This window comes from Lepisma saccharinum, chromosome 28 (assembly GCF_977018435.1).
Source record: "Lepisma saccharinum chromosome 28, izLepSacc3.1, whole genome shotgun sequence".
NCBI lineage: Eukaryota > Metazoa > Arthropoda > Insecta > Zygentoma > Lepismatidae > Lepisma > Lepisma saccharinum.
The window spans coordinates 37,331,135-37,354,089 of NC_139256.1; the positions used below are offsets into that span (position 1 = coordinate 37,331,135).

Sequence of the window (22,955 nt, forward strand, 5' to 3'; positions counted from 1 at the left end):
CACAATACATTATTTTTGACTTTTTAATTATTATTATTAGAATAATTGAATCAAGAAGACTTAGATGGGCAGGCCATGTGACACAAATGGCAGAGGAAAAAAATAGTTTACAGGATTCTTGTTGGGAAACCTGATGGTAAGAGACCAGTAGGAAGGCCAAGACGTGGATGGAGGGGTAACGTTGAGATGGACCTAAAAGAAATCGGCAAGGATCGAAAAGATTGGATTGATCTTGCCCCGAATAGGGACAGATGGAAGGCTTCTGTTGCTGAAGCCATAAACCTTCGGGTTTAAGTATGCTAGAGAGTATAATATAGTTTGTATTTAGCTCGGCATTAAAATTACAGAAGTGTCCCTTTTTTATTTCATTACAATTTTTATATACTTGTTATCTTCAAATATCAATATGGTATGCGACATATCAACTTTATATTCATTCTACTAATAAGAAGGAATCACAATAATCACTACAATACTGCAGTGAATAAATTTTAATAAATCAGTTATGTATGGAAAAAGCTACATAATTATTCAATTGCTAATGAGTGGCTTATCCTATTTAGAAATCCTCTTTCCAAACATAAATTTTGCCACATGAATCAGCCGAAAATGTCAACAGAATCTGTAGATGTAGCTGAAGTAGAGAAAAAAAGTTATGTCACGAAGTATCCGGAAGACGATTTTATTAGTTTGTTTTTAAATCCACTTTTATACTCAGATAGGCTAATCGGGACTAAACCTACAGTTTGTGGAACCAGTGTGCATTGTGCTTCCACCAGAGGAGGAGGGAGTCGAACACTGGACCTCTTCATTATAATGCGACAGCGTTATGCCTTTGTGGAAAAATATACAGAAAAAACTCGCACCAAACGTGGCATTTTATCACTACAGAAGATGCGTCCATTTTAGGAGGGCCATTGCCTGAGACAAATATTTGAGACTTTCGGAAAACATCATCATTGTTCACGAAATTAGCTGCCTTGATCTACTAATGAAACGCTGTGCAATTGAAACTACCATCTCAACTTTCTAAGAGGTATGAACTAATGCAACTCCATTTTTGGAAGAGTAAGTTGTGGTTGATTTGTTATATTTAACCTTTAAACCTTTCGAAAGTAACCCCTCTCTCGCCGCGGCCTCTGCGCGCGATTTTTAAAATTTTACACTTATTTCAGAAAAAACGTTATATCTCTGAGACTATTTGAGCAATCAACTTCGGATAACTTTTGTCTGAAAGCAAAAACATCGGAGCACGCGACCGTGTACAATTCAGAAAGCCCAAGTGAGAAAAACGGTTGGGAGGGGCCAAGTCCCCAAATTTCAATGAAAAAATCGGACGTTCGCCCCCTCTTCTTCCGTTATTTTGGAAAAGGGCGCAAACTTTTGCATTGTTTTCGAAGAATATATTTTTTGCAACAAAGGGAACTTAACTTCTTTCAAGTCTCTAGTCCTCATACAGGCTGAAATATGACGCAATATGTCATATTAGAGTATAAATTAGTATATCTCGGAGACTATTTGAGCAATCTACTTCGGATAACTTTTGTTTGAAAGCAAAAACATCGGAGCACGCGACCGTGTACAATTCAGAAAGCCCAAGTGAGAAAAACGTGGTTAGCCTTTCGTTAGCCTAGGAATACTTCATGGACAATGAACAAAGAATTTGATTTCCGTGTGTGTTTTAAATCATTCCTAATAAGACGTTCATTTTAATCCAAACATTCAGTGGCGGCGATTAGGAGGACCGGGAAGTTCCCTAATAGCCATCGCCAAATTTTGCCACTTTTTGCCCCCGCACTATGGCCTCTTTATGCTAATCCTTTTCTACAAAGAAAAAGTATATTGTCTTTGTCCCTCAAATGTTGGCACCCAGTCGCCGCTACTACAAACATTGAGATAGATTTCTCAGTTGTACAAACCTTGTAAGCTAAGAAAAGTGACCCCTAAGGAGTAAAAAAAAAACTCTTTCAGTTAAAAACTCATACGATGAAAATACTATGCTCAGGAACATGCATTTAAATTACGAGAAACTTCACGATTATCTACCGTCGCACTTTCTATCATTGTCAAGTATGTGCCTTGTATTTGCAACACAAGCTTAAACCTAATTCACATTTATTTCACTGTATTAACATGCATGAAAGAATGTGATTAGAATGTATGGCTGCGCATGGGTAAACACTTCCTTGAAATAATTGTGTCCATCAGAGACAAAGCGAAAGGAAATGGAACAAGATGCGAGAATAATTAGAAAAGAATAAAAAGAAAACAAGGGAAGAGAAAAGAAGTAAGAAGAAAATCGGGAGTGTAAGAGAGAGGGGGATACATACGTCTTACATACACCATATAAACTATATATGGTCTTACATTTATACTGCCCACCCTAATCTATCAATAAGGAGCTTCTGCCCACCCGGTCGAAAATTTCTGGCGCCGGCCCTGATGCTATTCTAAAGTGTATACAAAAGAGCAACTTAATTCGACATGTGTACAAGTTAAATTCAGCAATAAAGAAAACGTGACATCTAGCAGTTGAAATTTGAAAGAGATTGTTACAACACACGTGCACAAGAGATGCAATGCGATTATAGCCAGTCGTTCATTCACAATGAAATTTTGTAGTGAACAACAGGCTATGCCCATCACTTGTCTTATCGGACAGTAATTGTATGACACTCGTTCGGAAAGGGTTAAGTGAACACTGAATATAACCATCCACCACAAAATGTGAAAAACGGTGACGGCCATAGAAATCCATGCCGACATGATTGATTGCTTGAATTACGTTACATTACGTCGCTTTTCTGCAACTTTCGGCTAATCATGACGATGAAGATGAGTGGAGATATGGTGAAATTGATGAAGGGACACTCACAAAGAATGACCATACCCAGGCAGGGATTCGAACACGGTACCCCTGGTGCCGTAGCACGCTGTTCTAACTACTTCACCTCAGAGGTCGGCCCAGGCCGACATGAAATACGTTTTTCGATACTCTACGCCACGGGCGTACCCAGGGAGGGAGGAAATGAAATGGGCAACGATATATTTTTAATTATATGAAAAGGAATAACATTTATTTTACTTTCTATTAAAAAAGTGCAATGAACAGAACTGAAATTTTCACCATTCGGCAAGTACCCTTTGCCCCCACCTCCTCTGCTCTGCACTCTCATTTTCAACTATGTCAAAATGAACTACTCAGCTTAAACGTGAAAAAATCCCCGAAGTCAACGGCAAGGCCAAAATCTGCCACATCATCAGATTAGTGCACGAAGAATCGTCCATTAAAAATGTGTAAAACTACAGAAACTCGACACTCTTGCGAACGCGTATTTCAGATTCTGACTGAATAATTATGTATGAAACAGTTATCTGGAAGCTGTTGTCAGCTGTCACCTGGTCAAAAACGAAACAAATATTTCTGGTCAAAGTTTGGTCTGTCATTGACCTGTCTCCAGAAAAAAAAATGGTTTCATGCGTCTATTCGTAGCGAAGAATGAAGCATAGGCGACAATGACGGCCCACTACGATAATATTTTTGGGTCAACCCAACGGAAAACTCATGAGAAAGACTGAGTTTTTCAGAGATGAAAGTCATCTTTCATCAAGACAATGTTCTTCCCCACACAATTGGTACTGTAATAGCAAAATCGAAGGATTAAGATACGATTTGTTACCGAATCTGCTTTATTCGCCTATTTAGCTCCACTCAACATCCAATCATTCTCACGGCTGAAATCATCCTGGTCAGGTGAAATGTCAACGCAGCTGTACAGAAATATTTCGCAGGTCTAATAATCTGACTGGTATATTGGCATTTTTCAAGAACTGTTGGATCGAACGAATTAATGTCAAGAGATATTATGTTGAAAAATACATAATAATAAACATATCAAAATAGTTACAGTCTTGTTTATACTTTATTACGAAAACTTTTCAAACGACCCTCGTATATGGGCCTTTCTTTTTCAAGTTTATTCATTCCATAATTATAACTTTTACTAGCAACTTCTCTTTCTGTCCTGCATTTGAATATTTAACGTCGCCCGTCCAACTCTTTTGGTTAATCGGGACGGTGAAGATGATCGCACTTATTACAAAACAAACGCGACGAAACATGCCAAGGCCGGGACTCCAATCCGTAACATTCAAGGCGTGGAAACTTTGTATCACGTGATTTTAAATTGCAGTACACGTGGCGTTTGTTCAATAAAATGTTTCAAGCAGACTTTCCACAATTTTCATCGCTCTTTCGGAACCAACCAACATCAGATTAGTGAACATATGGCAAGAGCAAAACTATAAACTCCACAAATTACATAACACTTATCACTTGATGTCTGACCTCGACTGCTTGGCAGAATCTTAAGAGATTTTGTACAGAACAGCGGCAAGTTAACTCACAGTTTCTTTCACAATGGCGAACACTCCTATGTCGCCAAAGGTAGTTGTCCTCGGATCCTGTATGATTGATTTTGTCAGGTATGTATTATTCTTACGAAACTTTCCGTGAAAATGCAATGGACACCTTTGGATTTCAAAAGACGAATGGTAGAAGCAGAAAGAAGTTGGTTTTTGCTTCTCTTATTTATTTATTTGAACTTTATAGTGTTATGTATAACTCGCGCGTAGCTTAATGGTTATCGCTATCGCCTTCGGTGCGAATGGTCTCGGGTTTGAATCAGGGACGTCGAACTCATCAACGAGGGGGGCCAATATGGTCTTTTTGCCCCCGCCCCAGTCGCGGCCTAAAAAAAATGAGACTATATTCTTCTAACTTATTGTTGATTCTGAAGAAATATTGAGAAAATATTTTTGCACTCCTTAAATGAACCTGACTCAAGTTTCTGCTAACAGCGAGAACAGGAAGTACGTGACTGACAGATTCCTAAGCAGATTACGAATGGCAGTTTTGCCTCTTCAAATAAAGTGGAACGTGAATTGTCTCCCCCCCTTCCCCCTAGGAATTTGCTACTTCTGTTTCGAGTTCCACCAGGTTTTGTACAGGTGCGCTCGCTTGTAACAATACTCCGGGGAGGGGGGCAGAGGTCGGCGCACTCAGATAACTGCCTGCAGTTCCTAAATAGATACTACCTGACATTTCTGTGAAACAGGTGCCATGGAGGAACCAAAATGTCCTGTGACGAATTCTTCTCTGCATGCCTCGTGTCCGCAACCCCTTTGGCAGGAGAATATGAAGGTTAAGTAAAAGCAAATGCGCGTTTCGCACGCTTTGTCTGCAAATTTTCAGTTTAAGTTTGGTGTTGGATTGGTTAGTTAGGATCAGTTATCTATGGTGAATCGCCCCGGTGCATCGCAGCAGTGCGTCCGTCGACCACCACGTCGTATCATTATTAATATGTCAAATTTTGATTACGAAAAGGTGGTTGAGGGGAAGAGTGGAAGAACCAGAACAAAATATGTCTTTTTTGAGGTAAGCACAGTAGAATAAAATTTTCTTTGCTCATTTACATGTGAGGAAGCGATTGTAGTAAAACCGCCAAAATTAAAAACTTATCAACAAGATGTTCGATTTCCGGGGAAGCACACACGTGATTCCTTCATTCATGATCATAATCATCGTATCCTTTAGCTATTGCGTAAACTTCAGTAACAAGTCCTACAGTAATCGCCTCTTTGTGAATGTAAGACATTTAAAACGGGATGTACAAATGTGATCGCACGATGCTCTGCAACACATCGCACAGACTGGAGGAAGGAGGGGGGTGGGGGTGCATTTCGGGCACTCGCCAGAGGTCCAGCGCTTCAGTGCCCGATAAAAATAATTGTTTGTGCCCAGTTTATTGCGGGTTTATATGACCTTGGCTTGGTGGTTCCAATAAAGCAACTAGTTTGATTTTTTCATAAATTCGTGGGTTGTTTTGACATACTTAAAAGTATCCAAAATTATTAAAATCACATTGTAAACAAGTACTAAATTAAAATCGTGTATTTCAATCAACTATAGTTCATATGCAAGATTCGTTTAATCACAGAGTGAAGTCAGGAAGTGGAAATGTTTTTTTATTATTATTATGAAACAATATAAATTCACCCCAGCATCAAAATTCAATGAAAAGTAAACCAAAAGGAATTATGATAGAGAATGTTATTGTATATGATTAAAATTTGTCACATTCATAGGTATAACAATAGTTTGGTATTGAACACACAGAGTTTTGTAATTAAATATAATGAACGTCGAACCATGAAAATAAACACCAATTTACAAGCTCACATTATTATTGGTTTTAACCTTCAACAAGTTGTGCTTACGGCTCTTAGGTAATAGCACGAATTTGTGATTTTATAGAACACCTGTACTTCAGACTAAGGAACAAAAATACGTATTTGATCTTTTCAGACTTCTGAAATATTTTTGTTGTAGGTTTTGGTTGTATATTGTAGAGGTGTGCGGGGAAAAAAATCACGCCCCGATCCCGACTTTTCGGGATCCCCGAGCAGTCGGGAAATTGCGAATTTTTCCGTCCCGAATGTCGGGATTTAAAAAAATTCCCGTCCCGACCCAAAAACTTCTGTCCCGCACAACCGTAGTATATTGTATGCCCTCACCTAGGGCTGGCCCTGGAAGGAGTTAAGATTTGCTTTGCCAGTCATTCCAAGAACCATGTGGCTATTAGAAATTTTGAAAAAAGGAACACAGTTTTTAAAGAGAATTAAGACTATTTTAATGGATTGTATCATCCTTTAACTGTTTATTTGGAATAATTTAGTGACGGTTCCGTGAACAACTTAATATTACAAAAACAGGCTGTTTACCGTCGATAGCGTAGTGGTTAATGCAGCCGTCTTATCATTAAAGGAATTGGGTTCGATTCCTATGGAGAGGGGACAATTTCACCGCTTCGGAACTATACGTATATGCCCAGCTCCAACACGTAATATGTAATGTTAATTACAATTGACAATATCTGTAAGTGACATTCTTGAAAATCCATCACAAGTTTCGAAAAGTTTTTTTCTAACGTCACTTATTTATAAAATCAGATTAACCGCAACGGCGACTGGAAAGCAGTAACTCTCCAAAAAAGGAGCGAGGAGGTAGGCGACGAGCGAGACTATTTTGTGGGTGGAGATTCCAATGTTATATAGCCTATATTCCTAAATATCACATGCAAATTTCTCTTTTGCGGACGAAAGTTCATTAAACTTTCAGGTTATTTACTACTGGAGTCTTCACTGTTAAAAAATCGGCAATGAAACAGGAGAGCAATGTCCCTGTCTATTAATTATTGAAGGTGCAACATCAACGTAAAATATAACTGAACAGTCTGGCATCTTTAATCACCCGAAAGCCATCGGCAGCAATTTAGAACGATTGTACCCATATGGAATCTTACAACCGGCCACTCATGGAAGCATAAACAATACCTGCAAGGTAAAATGCTATTAACATGCCTTCCAGTTACATTATCCCCTCTTCTACATGGAATATCAATGCAAAATTGAAACCACACAATTTTTTTTAAAATTTTAGTTCTTGCGTTTATGATTAGCAAAAAATACATAAAAGTAATTCCACTTCACATTTCTTGATTTTAAGTATTGTCGATAAGAAAGTTCCTTAAGTTCAAACAGTATAGCCCTCATGAATTTCGAGCTTTGAAAATGCATTCTTTTTTATAAATTATTTGAACATTTACATGCCTGTACACATAGCAAAGTGCTTGCAAGGAACATGCTTTTAACGCCTGCAAGCAAGAATTTAAGTTCCCTTGCGCTTGCATCTGACATTTTGAAATCTGGGAGGGGAGGTTTTAGGTTCGAATCCTGGGCCACGCATGTGTGTGTTATTGTTGTTGTAGCGTTATCTACTTAATCTAATCATTATTCATTCTCAATATCGCGATTAACTCAAGAATTAAAAATGCGACAAACATTGAATAAAAAGATAATTTTCCCTGGATGTCGACCAGGCTAAATAAATAGGCTTTTGAGAGCTTGCCCCATTCTTATTATCAGCCCCGAAACGATATCTCGAGATAAGCAACATCATTCAGCAGCATAGAACTTCAAGACGTATTAACGTAATACTTTTCTTTGGACCGGATGTCCCCTAAAATTTCTTTCTTTATTTTAATACGATAATCGGGAGTAATGCTACAGTATAAATTGGAATATGACAGTACTTCTCACTGGCAAGTTCTTTCACCTGCTGTTGAACCAGGAATCATTTAATTACAAGGTGATATCTGTAGGGCGCCCAAAGGGAAGTACAAAGTTCAATTGATCGTCATACAAGGAAAAATTACGGCTTACTTTTCCCAAGAAGAATCTGGCGCCTGGTCCCACAGCCATTATATTATAATCCTCTGTGGGTTGTGTGTTGTCCTTACGTGTGCTGAATAGCCCTTTTATATATAGCTTCAGCTTTCAGCGTATGTGTGAGTGTGTGTGTGTGTGTGTGTGTGTGTGTGTGTGTGTACACACGCACACATATATATCGTCGACGTTTTCACGAACTGGCGAATATGTCAACTCCCCTGCATCACGAACCGGCGAATGTGCAAAATTTGACATTTTGAGTTTTTGACGCTGTATATGTTGGAACAACTTGTACTTTGCTCTCACAAAGTTTCAAGTTTCTATTAAATATTGCTTAGGAGATAAAGATGGACAACATTTTGACGAATATGAAAACTAGTATTGTGATAATTTCACGAACCGGCGAATACGAAATTCGCCGCTTCGTGGAGAAAAACATGATATCATTTTACAATCCATTCAGGATGTGTCAGTTCGACTACATTTTGCCTAACAGATGCCGCTGTAATGAAACATTTTATATTTCATTTTTTTCATAAGAAATATAACCCACTTGTAAGATATCAGTTAACATGTAAGGCACAGTTGTTTGTGTTTCTATTGGAACAATGTACAGTCTATATTTTGAGACTTTCAATGAAATTGGCAATCATCTGGTTTACTTCTCGCAACTAAATTATTTCGAATGGTTTATAAAACAAATGCCATATTTCCTTGATATTATTTTGAAGAATAGCCTTCTAGTGGTGTGGCTCGTTGTGTAATTATTCAGAAGATATGAATAAGGACGTGCTTGTGAAGTGGACTGATGGCAGTACTAACATCGTCAGAAGCCAAGAACTTACACTCCCCCACACACAGAACCCAAAACGTGTCAATTGACACATATCTTTTGATTTCAATAACACGTTAACGTGCATAAACTGCAAATGATGCAGCTTTTAGTGTGTCAAAATACACATTGGAATGTATTAAAGGGTATTTTTATGAGATGAAGTTCCGTGTGATGCACTAAAATGCATCAATTTGGAAGATCAGACAAGATCATTTCGAAGATAAGAAAATTACACATTTAGCTGTTTCAATTGATGCATTAAAAATGAAAGTTTGTTATCTTCGAAATGATCTTGTCTGATCTTCCAAATTGATGCATATTAGTGCATCACACGGAACTTCATCTCATAAAAATTCCATTTAATACATTCCAATGTGTATTTTGACACACTAAAAGCTGCATCATTTGCAGTTTATGCACGTTAACGTGTTATTGAAATCAAAATATATGTGTCAATTGACACGTTTTGGGTTCTGTGTGCATGGAATGAAATTTTATTATTTATTATGAAGGTGTTGTGATCGGGATGGAAGAAGATTCTGAAAGTGGTGATACTGTGGTGTCAGTGCCAAAGAAGAGCTCAGGTGGTGTGACCAATGACTCGAGTGCAGTCGTTAGTGACATTGACAGTTCTTCAGAAACGTTAGCGGATGATGAGGACAAGGATCCTGATTTTCTTATATCTTCCAGTGATAATGAATCGTCCGTACATTCCTCACCGAGGAATGTTCACGCTGTATGTAGTTCCTTGCATTGTGAAGAAGAAATATTTGCTGCATGCGTAAAGTGTCAGGATTTGGTTTGTTACAATCACTTCATATTGGATTGCGCCGAGCACAACAGACGAGTTAGTGTACAAGAGAAAAACAACCCTCCGGGATCAAGCCACACAGATTTTAAAGTAGATGGTTCTCAAAAGGAGGATGTTACTCCAGTAAAGCGAAGAGTTTCCGAAAAGGAAAAAGTAAGAAAAAATGTAAAAGCCTGTCGTTCTTTGGGTTATGAGTATGTAAGTGAAAAGAGTCATCAAGTTATTCCTTCTCGCAGATTGCTTCGTCACGGACATGCCAAACAAGAGGATTGAAGTGCAACGATTTTGATGTCAACACAAGAATGAAAGTTAATAATGCGTATTATAATTTAGGAAATGTTTCCCGACAACGAGAATGGTTGAGTAAATTCATCGCTTCCAATGCTTCTGTAAGGTCAACGAAGTCAGAAGACAAAAAGAGGAAGGAAAGAACGCTTCATTATTTTTTACCAGATGACCATAACGTAAAACAAAGAGTATGTCGTAAAATGTTTCTTAACACACTTGCAATTGCTGAGAGACAAGTAAGGACAATGCTAATGAAGTTAAAGAATCAGTGCATGATAGAAGAAGAAAAGAGAGGTGGACGTCAGACAACGTTTAAAGAAAGATACGAAAAATGCGTACAGATATTAAAAAGCACATAAATATGTTCCCTAGGATGGAATCTCATTTTTGCCGTAGAAGTTCTAGCCAACAGTACTTGTTGTCCAACTTGAGTATTGCAAAGATGTATGAACTATTCAAAAAAGAATTTCCAAACAGCTCGGCATGTTACTCCTTATACAGATCAGTTTTTAAATGTATGAAGTTAAAATTTCGTTCTCCAAAAAAAGATCTTTGTGGTTTGTGTGAGACGTACAACTCATTGAAATCAGCTAATTGTTTATCTAATCATTCTGACTTGATTGAAAAATATAACAGGCACATACAGGAAAAACAGAAGGTGAGGGAAATTAAAGGTGCGATGAAAGATACAGCTCTACAAAATCCACAGGAGTTCGTGGCTGCTTGCTTTGACATGGAGCAAGTCATAAATCTACCACAGAGCAAACGAACTGAACTGCATTACAAAAGAAAATTATCAGCCTACAATTTTACAATTTATGAATTAGCTAGTAAAAGCGGTCATTGCTACGTTTGGCACGAAGGATTAGCGAAAAAAGGTCCAAATGAAGTTGCAACAAACTTAAGGAAGTTTCTGCTGATGAAAGATGAACAAGGTGTAAAACAGGCAGCGTTCTTCGCCGATGGATGTGCATCTCAGAACAAAAACAGTATCCTGCCTTCTATGTTCGTTTATTTTGTAAACAATGAAGCACAAAACATCAACACCATACATGTTTTCTTCTTCGAAACGAGTCACGGACAAAGTGAAGGTGATGCTATTCACAGTACAATAGAAAACGCACTTCGACGGAGTGAAGATATCTTCATCCCTGCCCAACTCATCCCGGTAATCAGGATGGCAAGAAAGAAACAACCATATGCTGTTCATGAGTTGCATACTAAAGACGTCTTAGATTGGAAACAATATTCGCAGTACCTGCGTATCCTAAAAGTTAGAACAAGAAATGAGGGTCAACCCGTGGACTGGACAAAAGTCACGCAAATTCAAGTGCGGAAGGGTTGTCCCAATATATTTATAAAAACGTCGCATAACCTAAACACACACTCAAGTATATCACTTCCTAATCCACGCAGTGCTAAAGAGGACAATTTACCACCAAGGCTTTTTACTTCAAAGCCAAAACTGCCTATGAAAAAATACCAGGACTTGCTATCATTATGTCAAGGAGTAATACCAGTAATTTCTCATCCTGATTAGAAAGACTTCTATGTCAGATTACCTCACTAATTGTACAACAATTTTGTGTCTATTAACTTTGTATTTGATAACAGACTAGTGTTGGTCAATGTATTACTATTTTGTTTCTTACAATTTATTTCCTAAATTTTATTATTCTTGAGATTTATTTGCGGGTACGTCTAGTGTTGTGTGAATTTCTCTGTTTCTCACTGTTACGTATTAAACTGTTATGGTGTATGTTATGATTAGTGTATTAAGGATTGGCCTCATATTTAACTCTGTATAAATATCCAATAAATAAGTTGAAAGTTTTAGCCTTGAACTGCAAAATTCGCAGTTTTAGTGAAAATTACAATGACGAACCAAGCTAAAAATATTCCATTTTTTTTTGTTTTCACGAACTGACGAATAGATTCAATGAAATCCTTTGTTCATTTATTGTTCATTAAAATTCTTTCTACGGTGTTCTTTCTCATGTGAACTACCTTCTCACACAGCATTTATTGTTATCTCAAAATATAGTTTAGCTCGAATATGTTTTTCAATGATTCGCAAGTAACGCAAAATTGGCTACTTTGAACTTCGCTTTTCTCAAAATCAATATTTTGCACATTCGCCGGTTCGTGATGCAAGGGAGTTGACACATTCGCCAGTTCGTGAAAACATCGACGATATACACCACCACCCCCACAAATATATATATGTATGCATGTAGGAAAATAGATTGTAAAAATTGGTTGGTGGATTTAAGAACTTGCCCCCCCCCCCCCCCCAAAGTTCCGATCTTCTTGGGATTGATCCTCAGTGGGTAGCCACGTATTTAGAAATATATTTCGGGACGGATCTGAACCAACTCAATAATAATAATAATAATGTTTATAATTAATAAGTTAATACAATTTATAGGTAATGCAATAGTATGTAAATTAATATTGTAAGATAAGGTAAGGTAAATTTCCCCGTGTATTGAGCATCGTGCCATGAAGCCACATTTAGGGGATGTGGTGGTAGGGTCCTACCCATTCTCGATCTTGGCCATTTTAGAGATGATGTGATCAGTACGACGCTCCGGCCGCCTTTACCCTCCAGGGGTGCCCCCAGGTACCCATTGATTTGAGGCTGGGCGAGTCGCAGAGCCGCTTTATGTGGGGACAAGGCCGTAAATATTACGATCCTAGATCACCCACCCATGGGTGGCAGTCAGACGCTCTACCGACTACACCACCGCGGCTCTAAATGAATTAAATTAATATTATTATTATTATTACATGAACATGTAAAAATACGGTATAAGAATAGATATATAACAGCACACATTCATTATCTAGCTTAAGGATAGCTAAGATTTGTATAACAATTGCTGCATATGTCAAAAAATGACAGAATGACAAAAAAAGCGATGAAGCATAGTAAAGATCCTGATTACTTTTTTATAATGTTTTTACACGTAGTAGCGTGCATAAATCTTGTTACGTATCATTTTAAAGTCGTACGACACAAATCCAATCCATGCCATAATGTAGTTCGGCGGAAATAAATAACTCTCGACCAATATATTATGAAATACTTGATATTAGTGCTTGGTAAGTCATTGGGGGGGGGGGGGTTCTAAATATGTTCTTGCAAAATTTCGGGGTACAGTAAGGACAATTTGGGAGCTATTTGGAAGTACGAGTAGCGTATCCTGGTCTCAAATGTCAGAAAATAACGGCGATAGGACACGATATGCCATACAGTTTAATTTAGAAAACAGATTTGAACGTAAGAATAAAAAAAAGCTCCCGAGTGTTAAAACTCATGACCTCGCTTCCGAAAGTTCCAGATTCAAACCTCTGCCAGGTCCTCTCAATCATCTCGTTGTCGCGATTAACCTAATTGGGTACAAAAGAGCTTCATTAAAACTATCAGTTTGATCAACAGCATTGCAAATATATCGATATTATTATTTATTCCACACCGAGTATTTATAACACAAAAATTCCAACTATGTATTTAATTTGCGTTGTTTTCCTATCTCTCTCAGCTAATCGCGACAATGAGAATGAATTATTAGATGATATTAATGGCGGGACAGTTAGGAAGGAAAGTCACCTTGGTGGTTTGGTCGCGTTGTGATCGCCTCACGATGTCGCCACCACTGCCGTATGCAGAGGGGGAGCGGATGGGGTTGGAGAAATTAAAGCGGCAAAGAACGTGCGGGAAAACTAAAGTGGTATATGCAAACTTCCTTTAAACTGACTCTCATTTACCATTTCTGACTTTGAACAGCTTTTAAAATTAAAGTTAAAAATGGCAATTAAGATATATTTTCTCACTCCTCTTAGAACGCAACTATGTAATATCTACCTTTACAATTCTAGCCTCCTCCGAAAAAATCTTGCGAGTGTCACATTCACAACTTACTTCTAACTATAGTGCATCCTCATCGTCGCGTTTAACATAAAGAGGCAGAAGAGCGACGTAACACAATAAAAACATAAACCAATCAGAAAGGAACATTTTTCTTTCCTATTTTCAGCCTCGCCGGTCCAGTTAGTAGGCAGTCTGACTGCCACACAGGAGACCAGGCTTACCACACTACTAGTTTTTTACTACGCATAAAATAATTAAAACGTAGCCTTCTATTAATAATGATTGGCTCCTGTCACAAAAATATTGTACTACTTTTCAATATTCTTATAAAAGGTGTCCCAACAAGATCGCCCAATTTGAATTGCGTCATTGTCTTGTTGTTGGGTTGGCGGCGCTGTTCTTATATTTGAATGATGTGATGTGAACACCTGTGGTTCCAGCAGGATGGCGCTACCTGCCACACCTCCCACGAGACGATTGCCTTGCTGCACAACAAATTTCCGGGCAGTCCTTTCGCGCAACGGCGACTTCTTCCTTTGGGGGTATGTGAAATCGCAGGTTTATGAAAACAATCCCCGAATCCTTTCAGAATTCAAGGAGGAAATGCGACGTGTCATCAGCCAAATCGAGGAGGAAGCCTATGTAAGTGTCATCAGTAATTTCATCGATAGTGAATTTATTGTTTTTCATACTTAGTTGGTAACATGTACCCTTTTTAATGATGTGTGCAATTTCATGAAAACAAATTTCACGTTATTAAATCCGGCGTTCTTGTTGGGACACCCTTTATATTCTGATAAACTGTTTGTAATGTACTCACTTTTCCATCAAAGTGCTACATTTTCCTTTCTTATTTGGGAGAATGGGGCTGTAGCCATGTCAGCCCCTTCCTACGGTAAGCACTTGTTTCCAGCGGTTTGTTTCATGTTTGCTTTTTTTCATAGAGAAGAACTATGCATGCTTAGTTTTGTTTTTAAGTCCACCTTTTATGAACAGATAGGCTAATCGGGACTGGACATACAATTTAAAGTGGGATCAGAACCACTATGTGCCTTCATAAGGTATTGAACCCAAGATGCCTTGATTATAAGATGGCATAGCCGCTGTGCCATCGGGAAAGCACAAACACTATGCATGCAGAACTAAGCCCATATATAAAATTATGCACATAAACTAAGAGATTTCACACCAAAGCAACAAGCGAATGGCGTCACTTGAGAAATTCACCAATCAAATGGAGGCTTGTGCAACTTGTCATGCTGCAAGAAACATTGTTGCTGGTGGGTTTCTCTTCCCAGGTGCCATGTGTTGCTTCAATGTGAAATCCCCTTTAGACCTCAATATCGTTTTTAGACTTGTATTGCTTGAAGTCTGCTTACTATTGTTAAAGGTTTCTCCCGACATTTTTCCTTACAGTTATGCAAGTCGTCTACCAGAACCTGGTGAAACTTTAAGAGGAAAACGATTCAGGATAGGATTTGGTGGAAAGGGGGCTGACCAATGCATTGTCCTTGCTAAATTGGGTGCGCCAACAGCTGTAATTGCCAGGGCAAGTATTATTAATGCCTCACTGCAGAGGGTTTATGAATTTACAGTAAAACTAAGGATTTTTAAGTACTTAGCCAACTTCGAATGCATATTGTAGAAAAAACTACAGAAGGTATGATAGGCAACATCTACAGGCCCGTAGCTACAGGGTGTCCCACGAACGGCGCAACTGGGAATTAAGAGTGGCGTTACTTTGTAACCGAAACCTGTACATAAATAAGTCATACACCAAATGTTAGCCCTGTCCAAGTAGATATTTTTAAACATAGAAAGAACAAACGGGGTGCAGTGTTGTTCATTAAGTGTTGCCAAATGTAAGTGAAAGTGTAAATTTATTTTTCCACAAAGCATGGAAAATTGCATGTCAAACATTCGTACGGAAATTTGGACGTCAATTTCCACCTTGGGTAGGTGGACTATTTCGCCATCTATAGTTCAGAGAAGAAAACCGATCGTTTTCGCGTATAGCCAATCCTGAAATGCCTCGTAAAGGCGTACCGGTCCAAATGGGTGTTTTAAAAAAAATATGAGGTACAGTGGCAACACTGATAATGTTTGAAGGCAACAAAAGGTGTGTTTAGTGATGGTCTATGACATGGAAATACTGGAAACAGGAAAAAAAGAAAATGAAAATTATGGTGAAAAAAGTGTTACTGAATCTGAATCTTCCATGGAAACGCTGCTTCAACAAGCTCTGTGCGTCCACTGCCCGCTTCGTCACGCACCTTACACGATCGGCACTCTTCGGAAGTCAGGGAGAGAGGGTGAGAGAGAGAGAAAAGAGGCCGACCTCTCAGTTTACGTTACAGGCGAACGCGCCCCTGAAATTATGTTTTCCCGCATGAATCACATAGGTTGTTATGGCACCAGCTGAGGCACTCTCAGGCGGGCCTCGCTGAATGCGCAGATACGGTTCCAGGCAGGGTTGTAAACTTGCGGTAATTATCGGAAGACCTAGAATTTCAGTTTTCTTTTATTAAGCGTCGTTTAATGAAATTTATAATAAAATAATCCGAAAGGGACAAATATATTAGAGTAGGCCCGGCCTCTGGGCCTCTTAGGATGCTTCGCCACTGCAGATGAAATGCAGCAAACCAATGATGAGCTTAAAATACAGATTGCCTGTTTTTGGTGTAAATATTTCAGATCTTCACCAGACACTGTGAGGACAAATGGTGAGTTATATATATCTCTGCGATTATTAATAAAATTGTACAAGAGTCCCCCGAAAGTGACACCAACATTCAGTTCACCTTTGATGATGCTGCAGGCAAACAAGATAAAATAGATGGTATTTCTTTTGCAGCTTCCTTGCATCATGTAACAGTGTTCAAAACTTCCTTGCATCATGTAACAGTGTTCAAAACTGTACTGTGACACTTTCGTGCAACTTAGCTCCCAATGCATTAAACCTAGTCAACAAACTAAACACTTGGTTCCCATATTATAATTTTAATTTCAGTAGTGATTTTAATTACAGAAAATTTCAGTTTATTACAAACCACTAGCAGTTAGTCATTCAACCTGTCACAAAAGCTATCTCAAATTCTTCACTTTCTGTGTTTAAAAGACAAACAATAAAATGTCAATTCAAGGATAATAAAATTGTAGAATTATTTTCCTGTAGTTTATGGTTATTACAAGCATAAGAAAACAATGAAAAACTGTTTTCTTATGCTTCTAATATCCGTAAACTACAGGAAAATAATTCTACAATGCAAGCAATGTGTACATACAAGAAAAACTAAAATTGTAGATATTTGATCTATGTATAAACTATTTTAAGTGCATATTTATGTTTGATAATATTGCCTACCTACTAGAGTGGCAACTTATTTTTGACTGTCCCGCATATTTAATATACCAACATCATACATAAATGTAATGGTGTTCAAAATTAAGTTGCACTTACCCATAACATTCTGTCGGAAAGATATATTTTGATGCACGTGGCTGGGAACACTCCTCACAGTTTACTTGAAAAGGTGGAGTAACGGTTGCACTGTGGCTGTTAAGGATTGGATGTTATCAGTGGTGAAAATTTCATTTCAGTTGGAAGTGCAAACAGTGACTCGCTTTCTGTGGGCAAGAAAGTATAACCCTACCAAGATTCAACGCCAATTGCACGAAGTGTACGGTGATAAATCAATTTCATCTCAGGCGATTGCAAAATGGTGTACGTTGTTTGAGAATTGGCATACAGATATTGAGGATGACTACTATCACGAAGGCTGTTAACTGCAACAAGAGACAATGTTGAACATGTTAATGAACTGATTCATAGTCCACACATCGCACCATGCGATTTTCGTATCTTAGGGCCTATGAAAGAAGAACTTGCGAAGCTGCAATATCATTCTGATGGGGAAGTTAAACTGTGGCACAAGAATAATAATTCAAATTATATTCAAAGAATGGAAATTCTTTGAACAAGGTATAGAGAAACTCATGCTATGGCAAATGTTTGAATAGACTTAGTGATTATCAAGAAATGTAGTTTTGATAGTGTAAATACAAGAACTGTACTCCATTGATTGATTGATTTACTTTATTTTGCTTCGCTTTTTGTGCCACTTTTGGCTAATTTGCGAAGATGGGGACTTCATTTCCACTTCAGATTGGCCTTCTGCAAGTCCGGACCTATACCCTTTGGACTACAAATTGTGGTCCAAGCTTCAGGAGATGGCTTGCAAGAAGAGACATCCCAATATTGACAGTTTAAAGCGGTCAGTCTCTTCTGAAGGCAGTTGCTGATTTTCCAGTCGATGTGTTGCGTAAGTCAATTGATGCGTGGCCACAAAGTCTTATGGAATGTGTGCGTTCTAAGGGTGGCCATTTTGAATATTGATTTGTGATTTTCATTTGTCATGTATCTATTTCAGTAATGGTATTAGGATATTACAATATCTCTCAGCATTTTGTGTCAATTTACTTATAACTTTGTGACAGTATTTATGGTAAGACTAGGTACATTGCTTGCACTGAAATAATAAACCACACGTTCTCTCTTTCAGGTAGGAGATGATTATTATGGGCAAAAATATATACAAATTTTCAAGGACCATGAACTTGATATTAGCCATGTCCATACAACACATGGAGTCTTCACAGGAACTGCTACCATAATTGTTACAGACAATGGTTAGTGTTACGAATAAATTTCAAATTGGGATTTTTCTCTCCGTATTTGAAGCTTGAAACAAAAACATTAAATGGGTGCTATAGTGGTGATAGCTTGCAACACTTGTTTATCCAACCACTATGTTTCAGTACCTAACTGGCTTCAAAGTGTGCAACATGTCTTCTGCAAAACACCATGGTGGTAAATAAACTACATTTCATGTTTGCAAGTTCAATTTGCATTTTGTACTTGCCTTAGCATAATTTTATGAAAATATGCCTCACACCTTTCAAAACTTGAAAAAATTAACATGTAAGGTCACATTTTGTGTTTCCATTAAAAAAAATGTAAATAACATACTGGTTAATGCTGTTGCTTTGTAATTAAGGGATTCTGGGATTGATTCCCAGTGGATGCACATTGCATAGTGGATTGGATAGCCCTTTGAACATTGGGTCCAATCCCGATTAACCTAACTGAGCACAAGGTGAACACTTTAAATTTTGTTTATTTGTAATCTGAGGATAACAAGAACATACAAGATATATGGATGGAAAGGATAAAGGAAGTTTCAGGTACAGAGCTTACATTTGCCACTTCACATACTCAAGACTCGAAATACATCTACAAACACAAGTCACAAATGTTTACAGGATATTCTAATCTATGAAAAATTGTTAATTGTGCAAGAATTTCAAACACTAATTTGCCTAATCAACTTCAAGATATCTTATCTTGCAATAATCTTCAGTTTGTCAGACAGATTGTTCTGGTAAGGACACTAGAAAAGTAAACGATTCAGAGAATTCTGAATTATTTTCCACGCAGCTTTTTTTTTCTTTCCTCGATAAAAATAAAAGCTAAATTGTGAAAAACCTGCCTCAGGGCATTTATAAATATGTAGAAATTCCTTGGGATTTTGATATAAAAGTTGCATTTTTTTACGTCTATGGAGAAAAATTCATGTGGACTAAATGCATAATTCCCGGATCAAATAATTCATGCATAATTCCTGGAATTCAAGGAATTCCTGGTGAGTAGTCACCCTGATTAAGTAATTCACTGTATTAAGAGAAAAACAAATGTTTACAATAACACCTGCAGGCAGTGTATTTCAATTACATTATAATTTTATACTATAATAATTATTTATTACTTAATATGTGAGGGACCTTCCTGATGATGCAGTGGAAATGTCATTGACTTTTAATCAAAGGGTTCCAGGTTCTATACCTGGAGGAGACATAGTGATTCATATTCCACTTCAAACTGTAGATCCAGTCCCATTTATCTCATCTGTACATAAAGTGTACACTTCGCAACATCTTATTTGACCGCCCGGAAAGAATTCTAAGTCCCGAAATCGTAAACTTAGCAACATTGCACTTCAGCTCCAGGTGAGAGTAGCCAACTTTGAGTAGGTCCTTCCACTAGACGATAAACGCTGCGGTGATAGTTTTTCAGTTTAACACTTTCCATGAACTTAGAAACTATATACCACTATTATAATACGCAATCAAACAGAAATAATAAATTGGAAAAAGAACCTTGAAGGATATTTACGATTCTGCTTGCTCGACTTGAAATTTGGGGGATTTGAAACACTGAATAGAGTTTTTCTCCACCTGGAGGAATTTGCCATCAAGTTTGTGCAGAAAAAAGCAAATTTGTGAGGAGTTTATGCGACATTTTATTTACAATACCTTGCAAAATATCCAACAGTTCTCAAAAACATATATTTTACACGACTTGTCGAGAAAATGTGCTTGAAACACAGGAAGGTGGGAGTCTTCATAAACGTCAACATGTTTTTAAGGGTATAGCGTCATTAAGTCAACGTAGAGCAGTTGGTTAGGCACTGCTATCCTTATTTTTCATCAAGCGTGAAAGGTCACAGGTTCAAATCCCACACTCTTCTCTTTATTTTTTCTATTATTTTTTTTTACTGAACAGATACCGTTGACATTAGAATATTTAAAAAATGAATCCGATGCACACTTGAGGGACGCATATTTCCTCTTAGAAGTTGGAGATTTCCAGGATTTAAAGTTAAAACTTTTCTTTTTAGTTATTGTTCATATTTTGTGTTAACATACACATCATGATTAATTCACAAATCACATATATGTATTCAGGATGCAAAATGTAATGTTATTTAAGTTGTTATTGCTTGTTCTTTACTGACACCTAAAATATTGATTATTTGATTTCCATATACTAAAATAAGATATACAGTTATGTTAAGTAGTGATGTAGTGCAGTACATTTTACGAAGGAGAGCGTTTAATGAGTTCAAATTGCTAAGATTGGTAATTTTTATGTCCGTTCCTTCGTAATGACTGTTGTCAAACCCCTCACCACCATCTTACCATGCGTCCAAAACTAATAGTAAATCGCTTATTAACAAAAATAAATTGTTATTGCGACCAAGGCCGATTCGATAAGAAACTACTAATAAGTATTTATATAGTGAGTGACAAACAAGAAATTCAAAAGCTCATAATAATGATCGTTAATTCCTCACCGCTTTGTATCTAAAATGTTTGTCTTCTTTGAACAGAAAGTACGAGTATCAGATATAACAAACTTTCCGCACTAACTTTGCAATATTCAAAACCACCATTACAGACTTAGCTCTATGTAACTTGAATCTGCGCATTCCACGTGGCATGTGACTTCCTCCTATCATCGAAATAACTTTATCTTACTATTTCCTTTCCTCTCGTGAAATACAGAGACCAATGTTAACTTCTTAGCACGGTGGATAAACTTTACACCCAACGATATACTCCTGAAAAAAATCCTGCCTAGGTGGAGAATCGAACCTACGACCTCCCTCGTAAGAATCAAGCGCGCTACCTCTTCTCCAGGTAGCTCATGTTACAATTTGCTACCAGTTTGAAGAAACCAATTCACACATAATGTCATATCTATAATTTCCTCATGGCAATTTTCATGAGGAAACGAATTCAGATAAAATCGAGAAACGCTGAAAGGGAGAAATGATGAACATGTCTATTGGCATTTTGTCATATTTTGTAAACTGTGTAAAAATTCCGTGTTTTGAACAAGCAATCGTTTAGTTACGAAGTATTTTGTTGTTTGTTTAAAGTAGGAACAGGAGAGCGAAAAGGAGTCATTTGAAACAGACCCCGTTTGACAAGAAACTTCAGCTTTTTTCCAAAGACTGTATGAAAATAGAGAGGAACGTATGAAATATAAAATATGTGTGAAATTAAAACAATTGAAACCTTGAAAGATAATACTAACGAACTTCAAACTATGAAAAACATATTTTCGTGGTGGAAAAATCCAAGTCATTTTCGAAATATAAACTTGATGTTTTTCTTTATTATGAAGTGGAGATATGGGACGATACGATCCCTCAGCAAGAAAATTTTAAGTAAGTTACCTCCAACTTTTTCAATGGTCATAATTACTACTTAGGGTCCGGAAGTTGATGAAAAATCAACTTTTTTTCTGACCCTTAAAAACAATGCTAAACCTGATATCATGTCGGTCTCCCTTCAGTTAGAGCCGGAAAACACTTTCTATTTTACATTTTTTTGTTGCATTTTTCGGCCTTTTTTGGCTTTTAGTTTATTTGTCAGTATTTTTAACAGTTTTTGTTGCATTTTTACTTATTTTTGAGGTTTATTTTTCTCCTCCCCTGTTGTTTCGTGCATTTTAAATGCATTTACTAGTAAAACTTACATATTTAGATTTCTTGACATGGTCCTTTTAGCAAATATACCATGAATCGAAAATACGGTCAATGGAAAAGGATAATATTATTCTTAACTGAAACGTTTGGCAATGGATTAAAATACTTTGTGTGAAGATCTACTTTGAGGTTCTTTTTCTGGACACTATTATCGCTTTATTCTGTAGTTTTAAAGTAAAATTAGTCACAATACTAAATGCAATTACACTCTGGTATACGCGAAGCAGAACTGTATTTTCGGATGCTGGCCGACTACAATATCATAGAAGGCCCACTCTGAAAGGAGATGAATTGGTTGATTTGGTGTTTTAAGTCAACGTTATGCATAGTAAGGCTAATCGGGACTGGACCTACAGTTTAAAGTGGGATCCGAACCGAGTGCCTAAAATAATGTGAACCGCGTGCTGTAGGGGGATCGTTTGCTTATGGAATGGAAGGTCATGGGTTCAAACCTACTTCTTTGCA

At 37.4% G+C, this 22,955-nt stretch overlaps 2 protein-coding genes across 2 annotated transcripts in view; one reads left to right on the forward strand and one right to left on the reverse strand.

The window, feature by feature from the left end:
- Positions 1 to 22,955, reverse strand: part of LOC145980695 (cyclin-dependent kinase 2-interacting protein-like) — a 74,941-nt gene that overhangs the window by 13,766 nt on the left and 38,220 nt on the right. The window lies entirely within an intron of this gene.
- The window catches only part of LOC145980730 (ribokinase-like), a 41,196-nt gene continuing 22,594 nt past the window's right edge, over positions 4,354 to 22,955 (forward strand). Inside the window, exons 1-3 of the mRNA XM_083113792.1 lie at positions 4,354 to 4,485; positions 15,514 to 15,650; positions 18,664 to 18,786. Of these exons, the coding sequence (XP_082969918.1) occupies positions 4,421 to 4,485; positions 15,514 to 15,650; positions 18,664 to 18,786 (325 nt within the window). The 5' untranslated portion in view covers positions 4,354 to 4,420. The remainder of the gene's footprint in view (positions 4,486 to 15,513; positions 15,651 to 18,663; positions 18,787 to 22,955) is intronic.